Here is a 23,226-nt window from a genome sequence, read left to right on the forward strand (position 1 = left end):
TATCATTCTGATTGAGAAATTATGTGACTAAGAAACAAATTAAACATATTTTATAAGTTTAAATTGCAACAAGTCACATAAAAACACAATCTTACAAATGAGAGTTTTAGTTCATTTAATCCATGTAAATAAAAAAAATTAGAAATTGCATGGCATAAGTTTTGATCCCATGACATCAAGTTCATATACTAAAGTTTTAACCACTAGACCAAGTTGTATTTTGTGTTATCATGTTAAAGTCCAATATTGATAAATGAAAATTTTTGTTACCCGCGACATAGCTCGGGACTAAAAACTAGTTTTTAATTAAAAGGTGGTATATATTGAATATTTGGGTACTGTCAAATTGAATTTCTAACAAAACATATCAAAAATCAAGATATACCTTATATAATAAATTTCTTTCAATATATTAACATTTTACCATTAACACAATAATTGAATCACCAATTAATTGCTTTTCTTTCTTCCTCTTTCTCTTTTCTTGCTATTCCACCGACAGCAACACTACGTCGATTGTCATTTATCAATTAGTATTAATTATAATCGTAAAATGGTAATATATTAAAAAAAATTGTTATATAAGATAGTTTTTTAAAAGAAAAATTTTAAAAGGTAATTTTTTGAAAAAAGTTGATTATAAAAAATATTTTTTAGAAAATTTTCCTAAGAGTCATCAAAACTTCTCGAGGAAAATACCAAGGGCACCTCCAAAATATTTTGCTAGTTAAGATAGTCTAAAATTAATCTAGAATTGAGGAAAATGCAAGTATAGTTGCTTTTGATTAAAAAATTGAGGATGAAACCTTATAAAATGCAACAATCAGGAAAGATTCATAAAATGCAAATACAAAGTCCTTTATTCCTTGCAAAGGAAATTCAATCATCACTCTCACAACACATCAACAAGATGAGGATGAAGTTCTGACTGCAAATCATACCTCAATATGTTCATCCTTTAGCACAACACTGCAAATATTGTCGAGTACAAACCCATTGCATTGCATTCCATAAAATATATTCCAAAACTGGGCCGCTTACAAAGAATTATTTACAGTTTCATCTGGGCAAATTTCAGATTATACACAATGCAGTAATGTTCATCTTTTACCACCATATCGAGCTAAGAATTCCGGGAGGACGGCATTGAAGAGAGATAGTAAAAGGTAGAAGGGAGATGGTACGACAAATGGGGTCGAAAAACGACACCCACTTCTCTTCACTACCGGCCTGAAAGTTTTCAATATATGTTAGAGAAGAGCAACGAGTCCCAGAAAACAGAACACTATGATTATGCTAGCAGCAATAAGTTGAGGAACAGCCAAACCTGAAGATGCTCTGCTACCTCTTGAATGCAAGTACATCATTGTTTTGTTCACTAATGGTAGTTCACCAGCCATTACTCTTCGCTTACCCAGCAATTTTAGGCTGCAAATGTTTTCAGAGTATTATTTTGAGAAGCAACCATTACCATATGCATGAGTGCGTGAGATATATCTTTAAGGGTAAAAGTACAATAGCAGAGGCCATAAGGAGAAGTTTGATCTAGAATTTCCTATAGTCGTGAGGTAGAGCTAGAACCACTACGTTACTCGGACTCTTCATGGTATCTTGTATACCCATGCCAGATCCTCGACATTTCGACATGAGTACAGACAATTCGAGACTTCATCTTGGTCCAAAATCATGGAAATTTTTCCTAAATAAAGTTTAGTCAAACACTTAAACATGTATTCATGTCAAATACCAGTACCCATATCCGAGTAACAGAAAATGATATAATTGTTATTATTATGAGTATGAAGTCCTAAAAAGCTTGATAAAGGGGACAGGTATATCAGTGCCAGCACAGTGCTTCAACCTACGGAATTTTACTGGTCAAAATGACAACGAGAAAAGTGGGGAAGACTTCCAGAAATTTCATTGTCTAAAGCAATGAGCTCAAAAAAACAGAGCATTTAGCCATTTACTGTAAGTCTAGAACTATCTCATCTCCCTTCAAAAGAAAAAAAAAACTATTTCATCTTAATTTAATTCTTTCTACTCAAAATAAGTAATTACCCAAACAATATTGACTATAGGGTATAGACCAGCTTCATACCAATAATTTTGGTGCTCGAGGCAAGGTTAAGAAGATTGAGTGCTAGGCGTAGCAGACGTCACTCCTCAATGACCAGAAACATTCAGAATATACAGCTCACCACTAGGTGGCTCAGTGGCACAAGAGAAGCAATAGATTTAAGTGCAAGATGGAAAAGAACAGTTTAAAAATATGACCTGTGGCTAAGATGATCTTTCTCACAAACACAAAAAAGTAATTCATCATATATTGTATCAACATTAGAATTCACCAGATTCATTATGTTGCATTAACAGCAAGTGGAGTTCCTAAGATCTCAAAGATGCGTTTTTTTCCTTAGGTGATGAAACTGGCATGGGCCATTAGGCCAAGGCAGTAAATTACCCCTAATGAAACTTGAACTCATGATCACAAGCTATAACCACTAAAGGCAATCTTGGTAATCTGACCTGGGGTACACAAATAGACAATGCATGCGTATAACCACAAAAGTAGAGGAAGGGCAGTGCTAAGATCTCGAAGATAGCTTAATTATAAGGCTTAACAGTTAACACGATCAAACACTTAGTAAGATAGCATTATCAGAGCTATCTGATATTCTGATGTCATATGCAGATCCAATCCACCATTCAATGGATGCAGTCTTACATCTAATTTCAGTGACAGATACTACATGCAGACCACAGGTCAAACCAATTATATTGAATTGAAAGCAAGATGGAAAGTATACAAATAACAGAGAAAAGTACCCCATCTACATGTACTAATGATAAAAGCCTTCTCAGAAATACAATGTCTATAGAAACCAGTCTATCATGTCTTCAGTTACCAATACTCCAACATTGTAAAACACAATGGAATGCAAAGACTATTTCCCTTTCCGGCTTTCAGACAGAACATAAAAATAAAAAAGGGACAACCTTTTCATTTTTCAGATTTAAGGATTTGTATATCCTAGAGGCCTGGACTTCTACTTTTCCCCACTTCAACTAGTTTACATCATGTCAACAATTATCAATGTCTCCTGTTTTGTTTAGGTCTAATGTCACCAGGAATTCACATACATCTCCCAACATCTTATTATGAGAAAAAATCAAATGGCCATCTAGTAGTAATAATGATGTCCTGCTTGAGTACTGCAAACAAATCAGTACTTGTATCCTAGCTACTTGACTTTTTACCATAGCCAAAGTAATCCCATGTTCATGACAGTGATGTTCCCTAAGGAACTCTTAAGTTTCAACCCTCTTCCCTTCTCATAGGGGCACCGGAGTTATGGAAGGTAAAACAAATGATCAGCATCATCATCAGCAAATCTGAGGAAATCTAGTTTTCCCATTAGCCAAAAGGGTGGTGTTAGAAATTAAAAATCAAAAAAAGAAAAGAATAAAAAGCAGCATCAACTATGATGGGTATCAACAAATGATTTGTTCTTATCAAAGCCAAGAGGCATATACACAGCTCTCTCTCATAATACGAAAGGGAAAAAAATGAGAGAAAAGAACGAGACGAAAGAACTAGAAGGAAACGGCTGGAGTTTCGAAAACGAGGAAACATAAGGTGCCAGCCATTTCCAGGCTGCATTAGCAATAAAACAGTTGGAGTTTCGAGAATCCAAACGTTTAAAGGAAACCTTGGGTCCCCAAGGTTATTTGTGCTCTATGGCCCAACACCAAAACTTGGAGCTTTACTAAAGCAGAATCAATGATATAAAAAAATAGAACAACCCAAAATTTGAAAGATTATACTCAAATCGCATAGCGGAGTAGACATGTGCTACTATGCTGCACTGCACTTGCATATTAGCTTTTAAAGTGGAGTTAGCTTTTGGCTTCAGTAAGGACAGAGTAGCAATACTGCTCCAAATGAAGTGTGGAAGATCAGAGAGCTGACGGAATAGCTGAATAAACAAGCATATCTCGGATCTGAGACCTTTCACATAAACAAAAAACACAGAAAGAATCAGGTTGGGATTCGATATGTTCCTGTGCTGGGAGAATGCAACTTATAATTGGCAAAGCATTTTCAATGGCCAGTCAACCTTTCTCTTTCATGACAAAATGATCAAGGTGGTAAATGTAAACATTATGCATCTCCTTTAAAAGTAATCAATATATCAAATTCCCACTGGTTGGTTGACAAACAGCATATGCTCTATTCTTTTAAGCCCATTAGATGTTTCATTGCCTGGAACATAGCTGAGGATTCTATGCATTCCTAGAAATTTACTCAAAAAGCTGATACAAGGGTTATTAAAAAGCCTCTATCTACTTGAAGGAAAGACTGACCTACCACTTCCAGAGTTCCAGTCCTATTTTTTTCCACACTCTGCAGCAGCTACAATTAGATTACCTTTACGGAGAAAATGTAAGGTTACACATGTTCTAGGGTTATCAGATGCTGAAAAAGGGCCAGTCAAAGGAGTGATGCATGTCGAAATTCGAACCAACTACTAATTTTCTTCGATAGTCTACCTTGCATTTCAGAGAAGGTGGCTTCCTAAAGCTACATCAAATCTTAAAAGCTCCTCACTGATATTTTAGCACCCATCTCCTCTAATGCATGAAGGAACTTTTTTCCTTTTTGAAGTGTAATGCTTGAGAGATATCAGCGTATTAGTTTTGGCTACACTTATCCTCTAATTTTTTTCAGCAAGTGATGTGTATAGCAAGGGATGGAAAACATAATTCTTCATAATTTGTGTAATTTATCAAAGATAAAGTAGAAGCAACCAATGCAGGTCCAGATGAGTATGTGACTGGTGCCAACTATAGAGTTGCTTAGTATAAAACTATAGATTTTAAAAGTTGTCATGTTATCTTAGGTCAAGTCTTGCCTTTCCGAAGCTGGTTAGTACAGCATCTTGGCTATGCCTAGATCCTTTAAAGCCTTTTTCAGAGTAATGGTAAAATCCACTCACATCCCTCACCCATAAATAATGAGACCATATGTCTGAGAAAACTTGGGGAAGTCGATCACAATTCTCAAATAGTGAATTACTGGCAAAACATAGGAGTGATATTCTCTTTAAAAGATAGAAGCTTCAGATAAAGATGTCGAACACTGTCCCAGTGGTACGAGTTTTCTCAGGCGGAAATATTAATGAGCAGTAGGAACTTAGCCTAGACAACAAGTTGGCCACAAAAAAGGAGCCACTGATTAATACATACACATGTTATCTAACGAGAAAAGTAAACACGGATAACATCTCAATGAAGTTAGGATTAAATCCCTAGATGGTAAAAAAAATAGCAAGGTTCTTGCAATAAACCTTGTTTACATTGTGTACAGGCTCTATTTGGAATTCAAAATCAAGCAGCAGTGCTTAGCTTGTTCTCTCCAGAAGCAGCCATGTGTGATGCATGTGACAAAACAATGGTAGTTTATGGAAACACAGCTTCAAGTTCCTCTTTAATATCAGCTGTTAAATAACAGACCTACCTTTTGCCTTTTAGCCACATGTCTAATAGGCTACCAATTACTTTCCCTACACCTTTCCTCGAGTGTGTAAGCAACTCAATATTCTGTTTAGTTCCTGATTTCAGACCCATAATGCCTCATTGTCCATACTTTTCTTCCTTTAGAAAACGCAGAATCACTTACGAACGGGTTACAACTTACAAGTAGTCAAGTACTTGTACCAGAAGGAGCTTTTACCAAAAATTATAAAAAGCTTTCAAAATCTTCCTTTCACAACTTCAATTAGGAAGCCTTTCAATTAACTAGGTTAGCCCTTCATTTACGAACATTTTCTTCTGCTCTTATAGGCAGTAGCGCTATTAGCTTATCGCCAATTACAGGGTTTCCTTAAAACTTTTCCTAGTTTTCCTTCTTCTCTAGTAAAGATGTCCTATGAGAACTTACGAGTTTGAGCTATTAACTTGTATTTCACTGTCTTCAACTTCCTCAGTATGACCACAATAACTTTCACATGATTAATCCAACCCTTAAATACTTCAAATCAAGAAATAACTGCCTAGATAGATACCAATACACACTCAGCTAGGGGTATATCAGATCCCACTGTCTTAATACTCCCTTCCTAGCATACCTACTTTGTGATACTCCATTTAATTCACAATGTGGAAGCGTTTATCCCCATTAAGCGCAAAAAAACAATTAGGAAGGGAAACAAAAAAGACCCTCCTTACGACGATGAAGCCATATCCAAGGAGTGTGTGGTAAGCTCCTTGATACCAAGGACGTGAAAAACCACTCGACTTGGACTAGCCCAAAACCACCACCCTTGCGAAGTCTACTTGTTATATTAAACTATCTAAACCATCATCTTTATATAGAATCCTTCAAAGCTTGGTAATGTATATGCTAATGCTGCACAGTATGCATCTTTGCTATAATTGCTCTCATCAACAAACCAAGTTGCCAGCTCATAAATCTAATCAAGCAATCCCCACTTTGCTTACAAAAGTGGACTACCACACCACATATTTTTATCTCTCAACTTTTTTCATCTGACCCACCAAAAGCTTTCTTCCATTATTACCTAATTGGCATAATCTATCTCTCAAATAACTTTCTAATTATTTTTCTCCTCTTATCTTTTATAATCAAAATCAAGTAACAGTCCACATGAAAACATGTTATACAGAATAACACAATAAACCATCAATAATTATATACCGCCTATGTAAATGTTGCACAATAAAGAGTAACTAAACCGCAAATAGTAAGTAAACTGCAGAGAGTAACGGAACTGAACGGAATGACTGAACTAACTGAAAATAAGTCCAAAAGAACGGGGTCTAATCTAAATGAAACTTGTTCATGCGCATAACATCTAAATAATTTATAAACACGAAGGAGAAACCAAATAATTACCTGGTATAAGGAGGAGGGCAAAAAACGATGATATAATCAGCAGAACCACAAGTAAAAGTACTAGTCTTATCATCATAAGCATAACTATACGAACGTGGACAAGCTTCCTTAAAAAAAACCGAGTACACCGACGGCGGACACGTGTCAGGCGTATCATATCCTTCACTACAACAATACTGTGGGTCCCCAAAAGCCTCACACGCGCTCTTACACGCGACAACACCACTCCCACGTGCGCCGCCAACACTAAGCTCTCTAGGACACGCGCGGTTGATGTCCACTAAACACCCAGTTGGGCTACAATCACCTCCACGCCCGCCAAGTGGCACCACCAGAATGGGCAGATTATAACCGTCAACGAGGCTGACGTCATAAAAGTCAAGCCCACCTGCGCCGTTTAAGGTGAACTCTGCCAGCGTGGCAGGAGGAATAGCGCCGGCGCCACCGCAGCCGAGTTTACCGGAGGCGCAATCTCCGGTGAGACAGGTGAGTTTTCCGGCGGATGGGTCGCCGGAGCAGAGGGTACGGGCCCAGATTCGGCCCGACCATGATTTGGGGAAGGTGAGAGTGCGGGATTTTCCGGTGAGGAGAGAGAAACCGGTGGTGGGGACAGGTGGGGAAGTTGCGCCGGAGAGAAGACCTGGCCATATTGTGTGTCTGCACTTGTTTACTAGTCGGAATTTTGCAGCTTCACTTGTTTCTATTTATGGAGATAATAATTATTATTATTATGTGATGTTAGAGAGTAATTGATTAGTTAATGATAGGAAAAAGGAAGGAAAGAGAAGAGGATTACCTGATGAGAGGAGAGAGAAAGTGATGAGGAAGAAGAAGATGAAATTGCGAGCCATTGGAATTTGGAAAGGAAGGAGGGAATGGGATGATACTTTGCCGGGAAAAGAGGATTTTGTAAAAAGGAGTGAAGAAATAAAAGCAAGGTTTCCACTTAACTCTTCTTTCTTCTTCTTCCTTCTTTTATTATTTTATTTTTTGAAAAGAAATAAAGCAAGTTTTCCAAATAAAGCTAACCTTCTTTTTATTCATCAACCCGTCTTGTGTGGACCCGTTTCACATTAAAAATAGTATGAATCAGGCTTAGACATGTGCCCCACTACAAACTAATCACTTCCGCTCTCCAAAATCCGCGCGATTTTCTCTCTTTTCAATAAAATTCTCTCGCCCTAAAATTTTAACAGAAACAGTTGTTCAGAACAAACATACACTATATCATTTTAAAATACACTATATCATGTCAAAATACACTATCATGTCAAACACTACAACGATCGATTATGATAATTTTGTGTAATATACAAATGAACTACACTATAACATTTCAAAATACACTATATTATGTCAAAACACATTATATCATGCAACACTATCATGTCAACAAACACAGCAAAATACTATCATATCAAAATACACTATATCATTTCAAAAAACACTATATCATGTCAATATACACAGTGGCGGATCTAGGATTTCTATGTAGGGTGGGCCGACCTTATTGATTAATTTCTTTGAAAATCGCCTGCTCCACCATACCTATTTGCATTACTATCCCAAATAGGTTACTTATAATTATCTAGGATCATGGGGTGGGCCGAAGCCCGGGTAGGCCACCCCCTAGATCCGCCCCTGAATAATACACTATAACATGCAACACTATCATGACAAAAAACTCAACAAAACACTATGATTTTAAAATACACTATATCATTTTAAAATACACTATATTATTTCAAAATACACTATATTATTTTAAAAATCCACTATCAAGAGAGTGAAGTTATTAGAGGATAAAAAAGTTATCAGGAGAGAGTTAAGAGCGGAAGATTGGATGTGACAAAAACAGAAAGTTGTAATCATTAAAACTCACGTGAGATGGATATAGTATATACTAAGTTAGTGTGCATCGGGTTCATATTAGTTTTTTTCTTTATTCATTTATTTTGGGTTGTTGATATAGCCAGCAAAATAGATGTGTACCCATCACCCGACTCGAGACCCACTTTTCACCTGAAAATAACTACTCGAAGTACAATTGTTATTTGAAATAACCCAACTCGAATAACTCAACCATAAATGACCCGAAAATGATAACTTGAACCCCAAGCGGCCCAAAAATAATAATGAACATTTTTCATAAACATTAATTACGTGTTTTATTTGTCTGCGAGAAAAAAAGCGGACATTACCTGAATTGATCCGACCCAAACCAACCCGAAATCAAATGGAACCTCCCCAATGTTAATCTGACTCATCAAAACAAGCACCCGGACATACTAAGACACGAAGATGACTCGAATGTGACCCGACCCAAATCAAACTAAAATCAATTGGAACTGACCCAATGTTGATCTGACGCATCAAAACTAGAGGTGATCATCTGCGACCTTGGACGGGTTGCGGGGCGAGCGTAATCTTTAATTTTTGTCCAACAGGCCTAATATGCCTAATCCAAGCCATTTTATGCTACACCAAGGGCTGCGGGCCAAAAAACGCAGACCTTAGGGCTATTTTGACCGCATCCCTTGATGTTTTTTCCACTAGTGTTTTGGAACAAAATAAAATTTTGGTTTGATTTGGACCAGTTGGATTTTGATTTTATAATTTCGGTATGGTTTGAGATGCATTTTGGTTTGTATTTGGACTTGAAATGCTAAGAACGAATTTGATTCGGTTGGTTTGGTTTTACCCCAAAACTGAATCGAAAACCGAACTTACATCTATATATTCAGTTTATCGATCAAAATGCTACTTCATCCATTATTTTTTAATTGCAACATTTCTCTTACTTGAGAGTTTCATACTGATTACAACATTTCATTGTTAATATATATTTTTTATCTCTCCTATACCACATGGGTCCTACCTTCTATCTATCTTTATATTTCTCCTCTTCACATGAGTTATTTAAAAAATGCGTCAATGAGGTATGTTACAATTATTGTAGGACAGAAGAAGTACAACATTTTGTCTATAGTTACTTTTGTTGAGTGTAAGGACCTCTATTGATTACTCATCTCTTATTGTTGTTGCATTTAGGAAAAACCCAATTTTAGTGTTTTGGCCCGGGCGATGCCACAAGTCAGTTACAATTATCAAATATATTTATTACTCATAAATTTCATACTTGATTTTATTGGCTTTTCGTAACATTTTGTCTAGTGAGAAAGTAGATTATGGACGTTAGGCATGATAAATCGTTTAGAGAAAGCTTATAAGGTATTAGGGATAAGAAAAACAATTTCAATGAAATTAGGATAAGAGAATTTTATTACTTAATAAAAGTGTTAGATACAAGCATAAGATTTTATTATGTTTTACTTTGAAACATTAAGCATTGAAATTTTAGTGGATTAGTGGTTAAAATCTCACATTTGTTTCAAAAGTGATGTGTTCAAATCTTAATACCTACATACTGTTCATATTTTTAAATGAGATTATAAACATGTGTATTGAAAAGTTTGAGAAGAATGATATGTGACACCGTTCATTTGATAGGAACACCTTTTAATATATTTGTATAGATGGTGACTTAAAATGCCATGGTATACATATTCGTTGATTGACCATCCAATTTTGTGTATCCTCCACATTAACATCTCCCCTTCTTATACTACTCAAATTAATATAGACCTTTACAAAATCACAACAAGTGACCACCTTCAATGTGTTAGCTATAGCCTATATAGGCTCGCCAATTCCGTGTGATATTATTATAATCTAGGTCTTTAAAAAAGTTGTAGCAACCCTAAGGTCTAATAAAAGTCAGAAAAAAAACTTTATCTATTTAGTGGGTAATTCATCCACTAATAATAGACATTAATAATTAGTTGAGTACAATTCAATAACATAAAATATATTTTAATTGTATATTTTTACTTTTTTAGTAGATAAACTAGTTAGTAGTCCCGGGCTATGCCCCGGGTAAGAAAAAACTTCATTTATTAATATAATACTTTATGATAATAACACCAAATACAACTTAGCCTAGTGGTTAAAACTTTAGTATATGTACTTGAGGTATCGGGATCAAATCCTATACTATGCAATTTCTTAATTTTTTATTGTACATGGATTACATGAACTAAAACTCCTTAGGGAGAGCGCCACGTGGCACAGTTTCTTGTTCTCGCACGCCTTTTAATATATTTGTATAGATGTATCAATCTCCATAAAAAAACCTAATTATAAGCTCATAATTGTAGTTCAAATGTCTAATGGACTTAAACCAGATTGAAACAAATGTGTCCACAAGAAAGCAAAGTTCCAGGCCTAATAAGAAGCTGTTGGACAATGAGGAATGAAGATGCTTCAATTTGGGCTATGCATCATGTTATCAAAGTTAAAATAGATTATTGTACCCGAATTTGTTTGGATCGCCAAGATAATTGGGCCTTAACTCGCATGTAAGGTATAAGAGTAGCAGGTTCTTAAGATTTGAAACAATACAGGCCCATCATGTTATAGATTTGATACCAACATTGAGTGCGCTTCAGCTTTTCACTTGGAGCTCCTGCATAGTGCATATCCAGAACCATTCCTAAAAAACAAAAAGTAAGAGGCAAAAAGGGGCGTTCCGAGAATCGAACTCGGGACCTCTTGCACCCAAAGCAAGAATCATACCACTAGACCAAACGCCCGGCAATAATAATAAAAATAGTTGTCAGATATTAGTTATGATAATTTTGTTTTTCTCCTTGGGTTTTTCTATATCGTACCCTTGTGTTTTATGAAAGTTTATATTGTACCTGATGTTTTTGAAATTTCCACGTTATACCCCTAAGATTTATTAAAGTTACACAAAATACCCTTTTACACGATATAAAACAGTAGATTTTGGGACTTTCTTACCTTGTGGGCATAAAGTAGGATTTTGTAGCCTTGTTAGATTACTGACGTTTGGAATATGATCTGATAAATTAAAGACTAAATAAGATTTAGGGTAGAAATTTTTATTAGTAAGGGTATTTAATTTGTGTGACATTTGTAGAGTTTAGGGGTACAATATGTAGAGTTCAAAAAGATTGGGTGCAACGTAAAATTTCGAAAAACACAGGGGTACTACGTAGAAAAACCCTTTCTGCTTTGATTATTTCGATTGAATTTTCCTTAAAAAAAAAGAAAATATATTTCTTCTAATAATAAATTTGAATTCATAAATCCCAAAGTTTGGTATGTTCCTGTATAAAATTTATGTGTACATCTTGCATATTACTCCAACATGTTTTGTGGCCTAATCCTATCTCATAAGTTGTATTTTGCCATTTTTGTTGATTTAAATTATATTCTTCTTTGAATTTTACACTTACTAGGTTGTCACGAGTCATGACCAATTGAGGAAGAGGTGGTAGCTCAGTAGAGTACCACCCGGAATTTCAGAGAATTGTCCAAGGTTCGAATCTTCATCCCAACAATATGTTCGTCATTTAATTTTGGGATGTTAAGCCTTATACACAACCTTTGAGTTGTGTGCCTTGCAGGCTACTAGCCTAGTAGAAGTTGGTCTTCGGACCAATTATCTTTCCTAATAAAAAAAAATGAGTCATGACCAATTGGAGGATGACACAAAGTTTTTTGTTAAATAGATCAACTTTGATTTGGGACCCATATGGGAAAAATATTTGAAAACTTGGGAGTGATTGTTTATTTCGATCTTAATAACTGGTACATCGAGAGTCTTATTTTAATACAAAAGTCATTTAATGCATAAATTAATTTGAGGGAGTAATGTATGAATGTAGGTTCCTTATCCAACATCCGGAAACACTCGATAGCATTTGCCGATTTATAAATAACTAAATTTAAAATTTTACATGAGAAGGCACTTAAGCTTGGTATTACAATGTCAATTTTCATCAATACGTGATTAATATATTTTCTTAAAGCTGGTTTTCCAAAAAAAAAAAATCATAGATGTCGACTCAAGGGCCCACGTCTTTTAAGTTAGGCTCCTACAAATATTTTGTTCATATATTAAATGAGGCCTCCATCGACATTAAGGAGATTGTTGGTGTAGTTGTTAATGACTTGGTGAAAGTTTAAGTGGTTAGGAGGTCGAGTCTCTTGAAAACAAAATTTCTATGTCTCACAATTACAAATTCTTGGCGTCGTTCCTGTGAGGGTTGCTAAGCAAGTCTACGCGCCACGTGACATTCTCCCTTTAGTTGTTTCATTCTGCATGTTCTTATTATACATACATTTAAAAAAAATCAGAAACATACTCCAAATAAAATTCGATCATGTGACCTCAAGTTATTATACTAAAAAGCTCTAACCAACAAGCTATATGCAACATCAGATGATATTTTGAATATGAAAATGTTAATAACTTGAGGAATCGCCCGGGAATAAAAGCTAGTTTTCATTGTAAAAGAGGTTAAGATAATTGGCAGCCATGGCAGGAGTGATTCTGAAGATTCAACGAATGATATAATCAAAAGAGTAAAATGTTCCTTATTAAAAAAAATATGTAATACTCCATCCGTTTCTTTTTAATGGTTACACTTTGAGTTTTGATATTATTCACAAATTTATGTTTCACTATCATTTGTGATTAATAGGTAAAGAAAAATATAGTCATGTGAGATCTTGCTTGATTCCTCTCGATATGTACTTTTGGATAATCAACTTTTTAGAATTTTTACAAATGCAAATTTAGAGATATTAATGTTCAAATATTTACATTGACAAGTGTGAAAAGGTAAAGTGGAATTATTTAAAAGAAATGGAGGGGTACTACATATATGAGTAAAATATAAAGCAATTTCAGACTTCTGATGCAATTTAATGACTGAAAATAATCTTTTGATCTAAGAAAATTGAACAAAGCCCATCAGCAGAAGAAAGACATAATGTTGTTTTCATAGCCGAAAAGAATGGCCTTTATCATAATGCTGCTAGCAACAATTGTAAGCAGATACTAATGGAGCTGACCACTAATCAATGCATGAGTAGGAATGATCAAAACAAGCAAAAAGAGATTGTAAGAAACATAAAAGGATCTGGATAAATGACCCACATATTTAGTAAGTTCATCTTCATCATTCATCATCCTAAGTCAAATGTTACCAAAGTCCAAATGTTTCTTTATGTTGTTTGCTGTAAAACAAAGTTTATTTTTGATCTCAATCATTACATAGCAATGTTTCACACTTCTGACTTCACACTAAGTCTACCACCAAAACTACGGTTAAAAAGTTGTTTATCGTTTTAATCTGGTTCTTCACACTAAGTCTACCACCAAAACTACAGTCAAAAAGTTGTTTATCGTTTTAATCTGGTTAGGATATATCCAAATAACTCGTTGGATCTTAACTATGTTGAAAGATGAATATTTGTGAACAACTTTTTGTTAAATAATATATTCGCATCAGGTCAATCTTGGTTACAATTAAAATCTAATCATATAATTTCAAGAAAGATTGATGTCACATGCTAATTTTAAAACGTATTTTCTTAATGGTACGTTTTCTCGATGTTAAAAAAATTTATAATAATTGAATACACTTAATTTTGTAAGGTTTGGTTGATAATCTATATTAATACTCCAAATTAAGAGAGTTAGCAAGTGGATTATTAGTCAGCACAACATCATCATACCCTATTGATCAAATATGTAATGACTAATTAGCTCTTGTAGTTCTTACCCTTTTTATCTGATTGTATGATAGATGTGTTATTCGTTGTTCATCATGAGCAACTTTAGCGTGATACACTACAATATGTTTAGCAATTGATTTGCGAGCAACAATGTTGTGGGCGCCCCCATGGCATGCTTATTTTTCAGAGCAACAAACATAATTAACGTTTCTTGTCTATTCATTTCATCATATAAGGTTATTAAGGCTTGTGCATCCAAGGCAAGCCAGTGGGTCAGATTTATATACTATGTATTGTGTACTCCAAATGTGAATAAAAAGATCATGATATTAAGCAAAAATTGTCAACAACTATCTAATAAATATCACTTTTCATAAACAACTACCTAATATAAAACTTTTTTAATTCAACTACCTAATATAGCTATTCCGTCAACATAACACTACCAAAATCGTTAACTTTTGAATTTTCCGTCAATTTTTCGAAAATCCCCAATTACATGAACACTAATTTCAATCATTTCAAGAAACCCCATTTTGATGAACCTTAATTTCATCAATTTTTCCACAAATTCCAATTTATAAACTCAGATTTCATTAATTCCCCAAAACCCCAATTTTAAAACCCTTATTAAATCAAGGGATCATAAACAAGCAAAGCACAAAGCCCATTATGAAGTTGAATGTATCTGTACAATCTGCTAGCATTCGGTGACTTTTTCACTAAATTATCCGATAAGAATGTCACTGCTCCTCCTCTTATTGTCATTCTTCTTCTATCAAATTAATCAAAAACCCTAAACACAAAATCTTCCACACTTATTAAATTGTGGATTATAGTTGCAAGAGCTTAGGATCAAACACAAATGTGGGGTTGGTTTCTTGTGTTCTTCCCTTTGCTCCACAAAATGGATGTGACGTGTACAGGGAGATGAATTCTTGAAGGGAGATGAAGAGCAACCCAGAAGGGAAATGAACAAATTCCTAGCATGTGAGTCTTAGTCTCAGTCTAAGGGTTTCTGGATTTGGGGGAATCGAATAAATTTTAAATAAACCAAACAGACCATCATGCATGATTCAATCCAAAATCCATCCAAAATCCAATGTAAAAATCACCAAATTAACAACAATCACCAGCACCTGCACAACCAAAATACCCAGTAAGATGCTGCCAAACCATATGGTAAAAAGCCCACCTAAAAAAAATGCTCAAAACCCCCAAAAATCTGGGATTACTTTGAAAGATTCAGTTAAACTTTCACTGCATGGAGAAAGCTCAAATATGTATTTGCATCCATGAATTTTGGTGGAGCATTTCTACTTAAGGAAAATTAATGAAATCCCCAATTACTTAACAAATAAGGGTTTAGAAATTGGAGTTTTTGGGAAATTAATGAAATATGGGTTTATAAATTGGGATTTGGGGAAAAATTGATGAAATTAAGATTTACTAAAATGGGGTTTGAAATGGTTAAAGTTAGGGTTCATGTAATTGGGGATTTTCGAAAAGTTAACGGAAAATTCAAAAGTTAACGGTTTTGGTAGTGTTATGTTGACGGAATAGCTGTATTAGGTAGTTGAATTAAAAAAGTTTTATATTAGGTAGTTGTTTATGAAAAGTGATATATATATATTACGTAGTTGTTGACAATTTTAGTTGATCTTAACCATATAACAAGAGCAACAAGTGATATACTAGTGGTATTGACATTATCTCAGATTCCAAGATTATGGAATTGAGTCTCACTTGTAAGAGGAATCCCCAATTTCCACCCGAACCATTTTCACCAAGCAATTCTTGGGAGTTCTATTATTTTAGCAAAAAGAAGAATTATATAACTAACTAAGAATATGTTTAGAATGTATTATTTAATACTCCATCCGTTTCAATTTAATCTACACACTTACACTTTTCATGCATGCCAATGCAAAATTTTGAGGACATATATCTTTAGTTTTGTATTTGTAAAAATTATAAAAAGTACATATTAATAAAATACATATTATGATGAATCTAACAAGATCCCACATGACTATATATTCATCCACGTATAAATCACAAATGATGGTCAAAGTGAAATTTGTGAATAGTGTAAAATGTCAAAGTGTGTAGATTAAATTGAAACAGAGGGAGTATATTAATGCTTAAAGTTTTGATTTGGCGAACATGCAAAATAGAAATGGTAGAACTAAAAAAATGGACGAAGTATCTCGCTAAAGTAAGAGATAGGAGGATAGTAGATTCCATATCGAGTATAACTACAAAATTATTCCTAATAAAATCATGAGACAAAATTAAGCTAACACGATTTTAGCCAGATAACTATCTATACCTTTTATCCACAAGTTCTCCCAAACATTTCTTAAACATATTTTGAAGATTGAGAAATCTCCTTATTTAGTTTCAAGTAGGACATTGTGTAACCGTCTAAAACAAGTATAGATTTACTGGGCAACATATTCCTGTAAAATTCTTTGTTTTTTGTTTTCCTTTTCAGTTGTATCAGAATTGACGGTATCATTTTCCTTCAAAAAAAAAAAAAAACATTGACGTTATCATTGGAAGTAAAAACTTTAATTTGATGGTTCAGACATTTCCGAGCCACATCTGATATATTCTGTATTGAGCAGCAGTACTGCAAAGGCTCTGCTAACTACTAAGCATGACATTATGGTATAAGGAGAAGCATCATAGAATGTTGAGGTGAGGTGTCCCGTTATCATTTCATCACGACTAGGATAGATTACAAAAAGGAATGAGTGAAATTTAGATGTACGTAGGTCTCCTATATATGAGTGCTTATTCATCTATAATTGTGGTCTTGTGGAAGTCTAATATTCTAGACTCTTACAAGGATATTTGGGTTTATATTCGTTAGAATTTGGTATTAAAAATGGTTAAATTTACAACTAATAAGAGCAGGGCCGTCTTGCACATTTCGGAGGCCCTGTGCACAATTTTAGATGAGGGCCTTGGTTTTTTTAAGCAAAAATTAAATGGTGAAAACAATATTCATATTTTTATGGTTGGAAGAATTTTTTTTGACAATTCGAATATGTCAAAATATTTCAAAATAGAAGACTTTGTTTTGGAAGCGAGAAGTTATAAAAAGTTGTATGAAAGAATGGATACCTATGCTTGTTGAGAAAAATATACAATATGTTACTCGTACTCTCAACATGTTCTGATCTCTTCATTTTTATTCAAATTAATATATAGTATTTAATATTTTAATAGAATGAGGAGAACTTGTTGAGGTAGAGGGAGTATGATTTTAGTGTCTTTTCTAAATAATTTTTTTTATTACAAAGAGAAATTGATTTATGTTAATGTATCTTAGAAAATTTCATAATGGAAACAAAGTGATTAATAAAGGATATAAAAAAAGACCATGATAATCAATAAATTATATTGGACCAAGATAGGGAGAAGAAAAGAAATCAACACAGTTATTGCAAACCAAAGCAAAAAAAATAAAAGATTAAAAGAAGAATGGAAACAAAGGAACTAGCAAGTAGCAAAAAAGTAAAGGGATAAAAGAAAAGAAATCAAGATAGTCATCGCAAACCAAAGGAAAAAAAACAAAAGAATAAAAGAAAAATGGAAACAAAAGAAGGAACTAGCAAGTAGCAAAAAACTAAAGGGATATACAACGTGAAGAGTCGAACTCGCGTTGTCAGGGCCTCAAAGGATTACTTTGCAACTCCCGCCTTTAACCACGGGGTTAAGCAGAAATACGTTTATATTGTTCTTAATTTAATATATGAGCAATGTTTCCCTGTATTTGGGCCCCCAAAAACGGAGGCCATGTGCGGTCGCACAGGCTGCACATGCTAGTAGCCGACCCTGAATAAGAGATACTCAAGTTAGATTTACAGCTACATCAAGTTCAATATCGATAATTGTATAGGTTTTAACCTTACGCTTATTTTCTTTTTCTATTGGCTTCGTAAGAGCGAGGGATGTTAAGATAAAATTACACAAACAAATAAATTGAACCTATTGTCCCATACTCCCATATTGAAATGTACAATAAATGATAACTAAGATAGTTGTAAGACTAGTGGATTAGCCTATTTATTGCTTTTATGTGCTTGTCTAGTGTAGATTAACATAATTGTCCATATCAAACCACAAGATTAATTGTCACGAAGGTAAATTAGTGCATATAAGCAGCTCAATATTGTTAATTACCCTAGTGTGCATAAACGACATTGTCATTCGCGTCGTGAAGCTGTAGCAAACATGGCATACTCGATAATGCATCACTAATGAGTAGTGAGGATAGATGTAAAGCTAAAATAATAAACTTGTTTTTAAATGCTTGAGCATTATACTTCCTCCGCTTAAAATTAGTTGCACCATTTGCATAATGTTTATTTACAACTTACACTTTGACTATTTTTGGTGATTTATACATTTATGAAAAACATAGTCATATTTTATCTTGTTATATTCGTTTTAATGTATATTTTTTTAATATTAACTTTTTATAATTTTTAGTCATTAATAATTGAAGATATTAATATTTGAAACCATGCATCGGCAAGCGTGAAAACATGAAACGGTGCAACTATTTCTAAACGGAGGAAGTATTACCTAGCAATTACCTATAATGGATATAAAAAAAACCTAGTAATTACCTATATATTCAACAAAACAATTACAGTAAGAAATTTTCAAGACATGATACCATTATTATCGAATAAACATAAACTAGTAGGATTATTTGAACCATTTACATTATTTAAGCATAGGATCAGATTGTAAGAACATTAAGGATTGATTGTTTTGAAAGGCATTAGGCACGTGTTTCCATGTGTTACATGTCCAAAATCTCACATTAAGAAAGAGATCATGTGTATATATCTTTGTTCTTTTAGTTTTGGTTCAAATATTCGGTCAAAGAAATTTCAAGATTCCTGTTTGTTTGGACTTTGGAAGTGAGAATTTTATCTTCATAGTCAATATAGAATGTATACTTTTCCTAGCGAAAATACAATTGAAAATGAAATAACCAAACAAGCCTTTCAAGTAAGTATATGATATGTAAGTAATGTAGCATCTTTTGTGGACAATATTTCTCCTTCAAATTCACTACTGTTTTCTTGAAGTAGTGATAGGTAACAGTGATTGCTTGCATGACTTTTGTTGCCCAATTCAGTATCCAGAATGTTTAATTCTTTTTGTATTTTTGCTGACTGTATTTATTCCTCAAAGCAGCTTTCTATCACTTATAGAATCATGTTTTTCCAGCTTTTATCATAATAATAGTAATTATTAAAAATATTTACTCTCAAAAGCATTTTTGTACTAAAATATTTTCAGAGACTTGGCCCCCTTAGCTTTATTTTTCTTTTGATGAGAGGAATTACCCTTTTCTAAAACTAGTACAGTGAGTATATTCAATACCAAAAAGAAAGCCCAAGCAAGCAAACACGATAATGAATGAAATTTGTTTCAATAACTTGGATTGTGTTTGGTTGGGAGCACTGTTATCAGGATCGAGATCCTACTTTGGGTCGTAGGGTTTGGTAGGATCGAATCGGTGGGATCGGATCGTAGGATCGTAAGATCCTCCAATTTCGTAAAATAGAGATAATTATGCTAGAATATAGTGAGAAACTCATGTTGAAAATTTATAGAAATTAATAATGACTTATTTCATTAACAAATGGTGATAGTTTTCCAATACTATAAGATTGAAGTAACATGCAACCAAAATCTAATAGGAGAAATCTAATATGTGAAATTACTTTATGATTTTTTTACCGATAGAATCGGATCGTAGAGTCGTAGCATCATTGAATCATATTAAGATCCTGCCATGTGATTTTTTGTGGTTGCCTGGTTGGGTAGGATTGTAAGATCTTACGAAACTAAGATCCTACGTAGGATCGGGATCGGTGAGATTGTTCCGAATCGTAGAATCGTAGGATCGTAAGATCCGGATCAGGATTTTAACAACCACGGTTGGGAGTAAAACCTTTTTCTCGAATAGTATATTTTTTTTCTTCATTTAGCTTGTAAAAGGTGGAAAACAGTTTTCCATTTGGCCAGTGTAAAATAGTTTTTCAATGCTGGAAAATACTTTCCTTCTCAATGGAAGGGTAAACAAATTTATGTCATCTCCAAATGCATTACATTCTCTCTTTTCTTCCTAACTGTTCATGTAAGGAACAAATAAGGGAAAATTAAGTTTCAATTCTGTTTCTGTTAGAAAGTAACTTTTCAAGAAAAAATCATTTTACATTGAAAATGTTTCATATCCAATTAGATGGAGGATTGCTGGAGCTCAAATGGTTAAAGAATTAGTGTGGCTCAACCAATGTTTATTAGTTGGATGTAATGTTCTTTTTTTTTTAGGTTTTTCTTGATACGGGCTTTGCTACTTACAACATCCTTAATAGGCATAAAAAAATTGTGGTTCCAATCTTTTCAATTGTTTCTCTTAAGAGAAAAACGAAAAGAATGTCCAACAATTGATCATCAAAATATGGCATGGCACAATGAAATCAATTAGGGGTGGGGCAAATATGGACAAAAATAATGAGGGCCTGTATAAGTTTCTTAATTGGGCCATTCATTTATAGTTTAAAGAAAATAGAAGTATAAGACTCGTGTTTAAAAGTTTAAACAACAAAACTTTGATGAATTTCATGTTCTCATTATTCTTTCTCTTAACACTTTTACTACTGATCCAAATGTTTTCCTTTCGTCTGTTCTTTATACCATTAAAAATAAATATATTTTGGGGCCATTATATTTTGGGAGCCTTATTCTGTCGCTGTGATTATATGGCTCAAGAAGCACCCCTGAAATCAACAACTCGTCGTCAATGGGAAAGCAATTCATCAGCCACTAAATGTTTGTCATTTATCACATGCTAGAGCATACAGGGGAAAAAAAGTCTCTTGCACAATTCTAAATTGCTACTCCATCTGTTTCAAAATATAAGGCATTCACTTTTTACGAAATTTGCTTTGACCATAAATATCTCTCATATACGATAGAAACGGAGGGAGTATATGTTAAAGAATGTTAGATTTTGGGAAAACTCCTTAATCTTGGAGTCGATGTATATTAATGATTATATAGGTTACACAAATGTTAGTGCTAACTATTAGGGAATCTGAAGAAATAAGGATAATTATGTATAAAATAATCCTAGTCATATACAAAAATATATCTCTAAACATGTGGAGAAAATATCCTAAATATATTTACTATCACACACCCACAGCCATAACGGGAGGAGGACATACGCTTTATGCTTGGATTTGAAATCCAAGCAGAGTTAGTGAGGTAGTCCTTTCGTGAAAATGTTTGCAATTAGAGTTAGTGAGGTAGTCCTTTCAGGACGAGTAAAAGTGAGAAACTAAAGAGCACCTGCCAATTAGCTGCAGTATTTGGTAGGGTCCAAAAAGTTTGGACTAGAATTTGCACAAAGTTTCGACTTAGTGTCAATAATAGGAGTGTCAATAAGAGTGCCAACAGGTTTATTTACACTGGCTTATACATGCACGCTCCAGAATCTCCAATGTATTCTTCTACTGTAAGAAAAGCATAAAGATGGAGCCCGTGTGACAACAATACCTAAAAAAATAACTAAGGAAACCCACATGAGACATAGAAGACTCAATTTTCGACTTAGTAATAACCCCTTCACGCAAACTGTCAGAAAAAGTGGCAAAAATAATATCATTGACGTATAGAAGCGAATAAGCCATACCAGTACCCTGATGAAAAGTGAAGGGAGAATAGTCATTCTTAGTAATAACGAACCCCAAATGCAGAAGATGATTTGCAAACTGTTGGTACCATGTCAGGGCCTTGTTTAAGACCATATAATGAGTTCTTGGAATACCAATAGCTCTAATTTTTCAAGATCCATAAATACAAATCCATTTTGTTCTAATTTTGACACGCTTTATTTTCTATAGATTGTGTTGGAACATTTATAGTTAAATGTGTTTGTAAGGTGTGTGTGTATTGTTTGTTATATACTTAGGAGTTGTGCAGTTTAAGTATAACATGATCCAAGAGGTTGTTTGAGAGTAAGGGACAAACTTGTGTTCGCATCTCGCGACGTACTTCACACCTCGCGAAGAGTGTATATCTGCAAATCCAGAAATGCAACATTGTTGGGAAGAACTGGGTCGCTCCTCACCACGGGCCATCATTAGTCGTGAGTCGTGACATTAGTATGCGAACCTGTTTTCTGGTGCGATTTTCCTTTTCTCTGGTGACATTTTGAGTGAAACAATGCAATATTTTGGTCATATAATATATATATATATATATATATTATATATATATATATATATATTAATATATATTATATATATATATATATATATATGTATGTATGGAGACTACACATATAGAGAATGGTGAAAATCTTCCCATGGTACTTGCTTAGTGCATGAAATTCTGTTGTATTTTCTCTAAACACTGGGGGAAAAAAAAGGAAGGGCTGCGCTTTTTCTATAAGCGCAACCCTACTAGTGAAGGCTGCGCTTTTCTTCAAAAGCGCAGCCCTACATAACAGAAGGGCTGCGCTTTTTCTAAAAGCGCAACCCTTCACTTAGTAGGGCTGCGCTTTTAAAAAAAGCGCAGCCCTTCTCACAGTAAGAAGGGCTGCGCTTGTCTAAAAAACGCAGCCCTTCTAAAGAAGGACTGCGTTTTTTAGACAA

General features: G+C 34.1%; 1 protein-coding gene and 1 non-coding gene across 3 annotated transcripts; both read right to left on the reverse strand.

The window, feature by feature from the left end:
• Positions 1–839: 839 nt before the first annotated feature.
• Positions 840–7,900, reverse strand: LOC104903948 (thaumatin-like protein 1b). Of its 2 annotated transcripts, none has more exons than XM_010692094.4 (4): positions 7,716–7,897; positions 6,920–7,619; positions 1,328–1,428; positions 840–1,230 (listed from the first exon to the last, which is right to left on the reverse strand). In XM_010692094.4, the coding sequence occupies exons 1-4, from the start codon at positions 7,768–7,770 to the stop codon at positions 1,223–1,225; spliced, it is 864 nt and encodes a 287-aa protein (XP_010690396.1). In that variant the 5' UTR covers positions 7,771–7,897; the 3' UTR covers positions 840–1,222. The 2 variants fall into 2 exon arrangements, 1 of the variants encoding a protein (XP_010690396.1); XR_007269601.2 differs by lacking the exon at positions 840–1,230 and adding an exon at positions 2,102–4,012 and having other exon boundaries at positions 7,716–7,900.
• A 3,599-nt stretch (positions 7,901–11,499) lies between these two features.
• TRNAP-UGG (transfer RNA proline (anticodon UGG)) lies at positions 11,500–11,571 on the reverse strand. The gene has a single exon. It is a non-coding gene; the product is annotated as a tRNA-Pro (tRNA).
• Between the last annotated feature and the right edge of the window lie 11,655 nt (positions 11,572–23,226).

This window comes from Beta vulgaris, chromosome 9 (assembly GCF_026745355.1).
Source record: "Beta vulgaris subsp. vulgaris cultivar EL10 chromosome 9, EL10.2, whole genome shotgun sequence".
NCBI classification, from domain to species: domain Eukaryota; kingdom Viridiplantae; phylum Streptophyta; class Magnoliopsida; order Caryophyllales; family Amaranthaceae; genus Beta; species Beta vulgaris.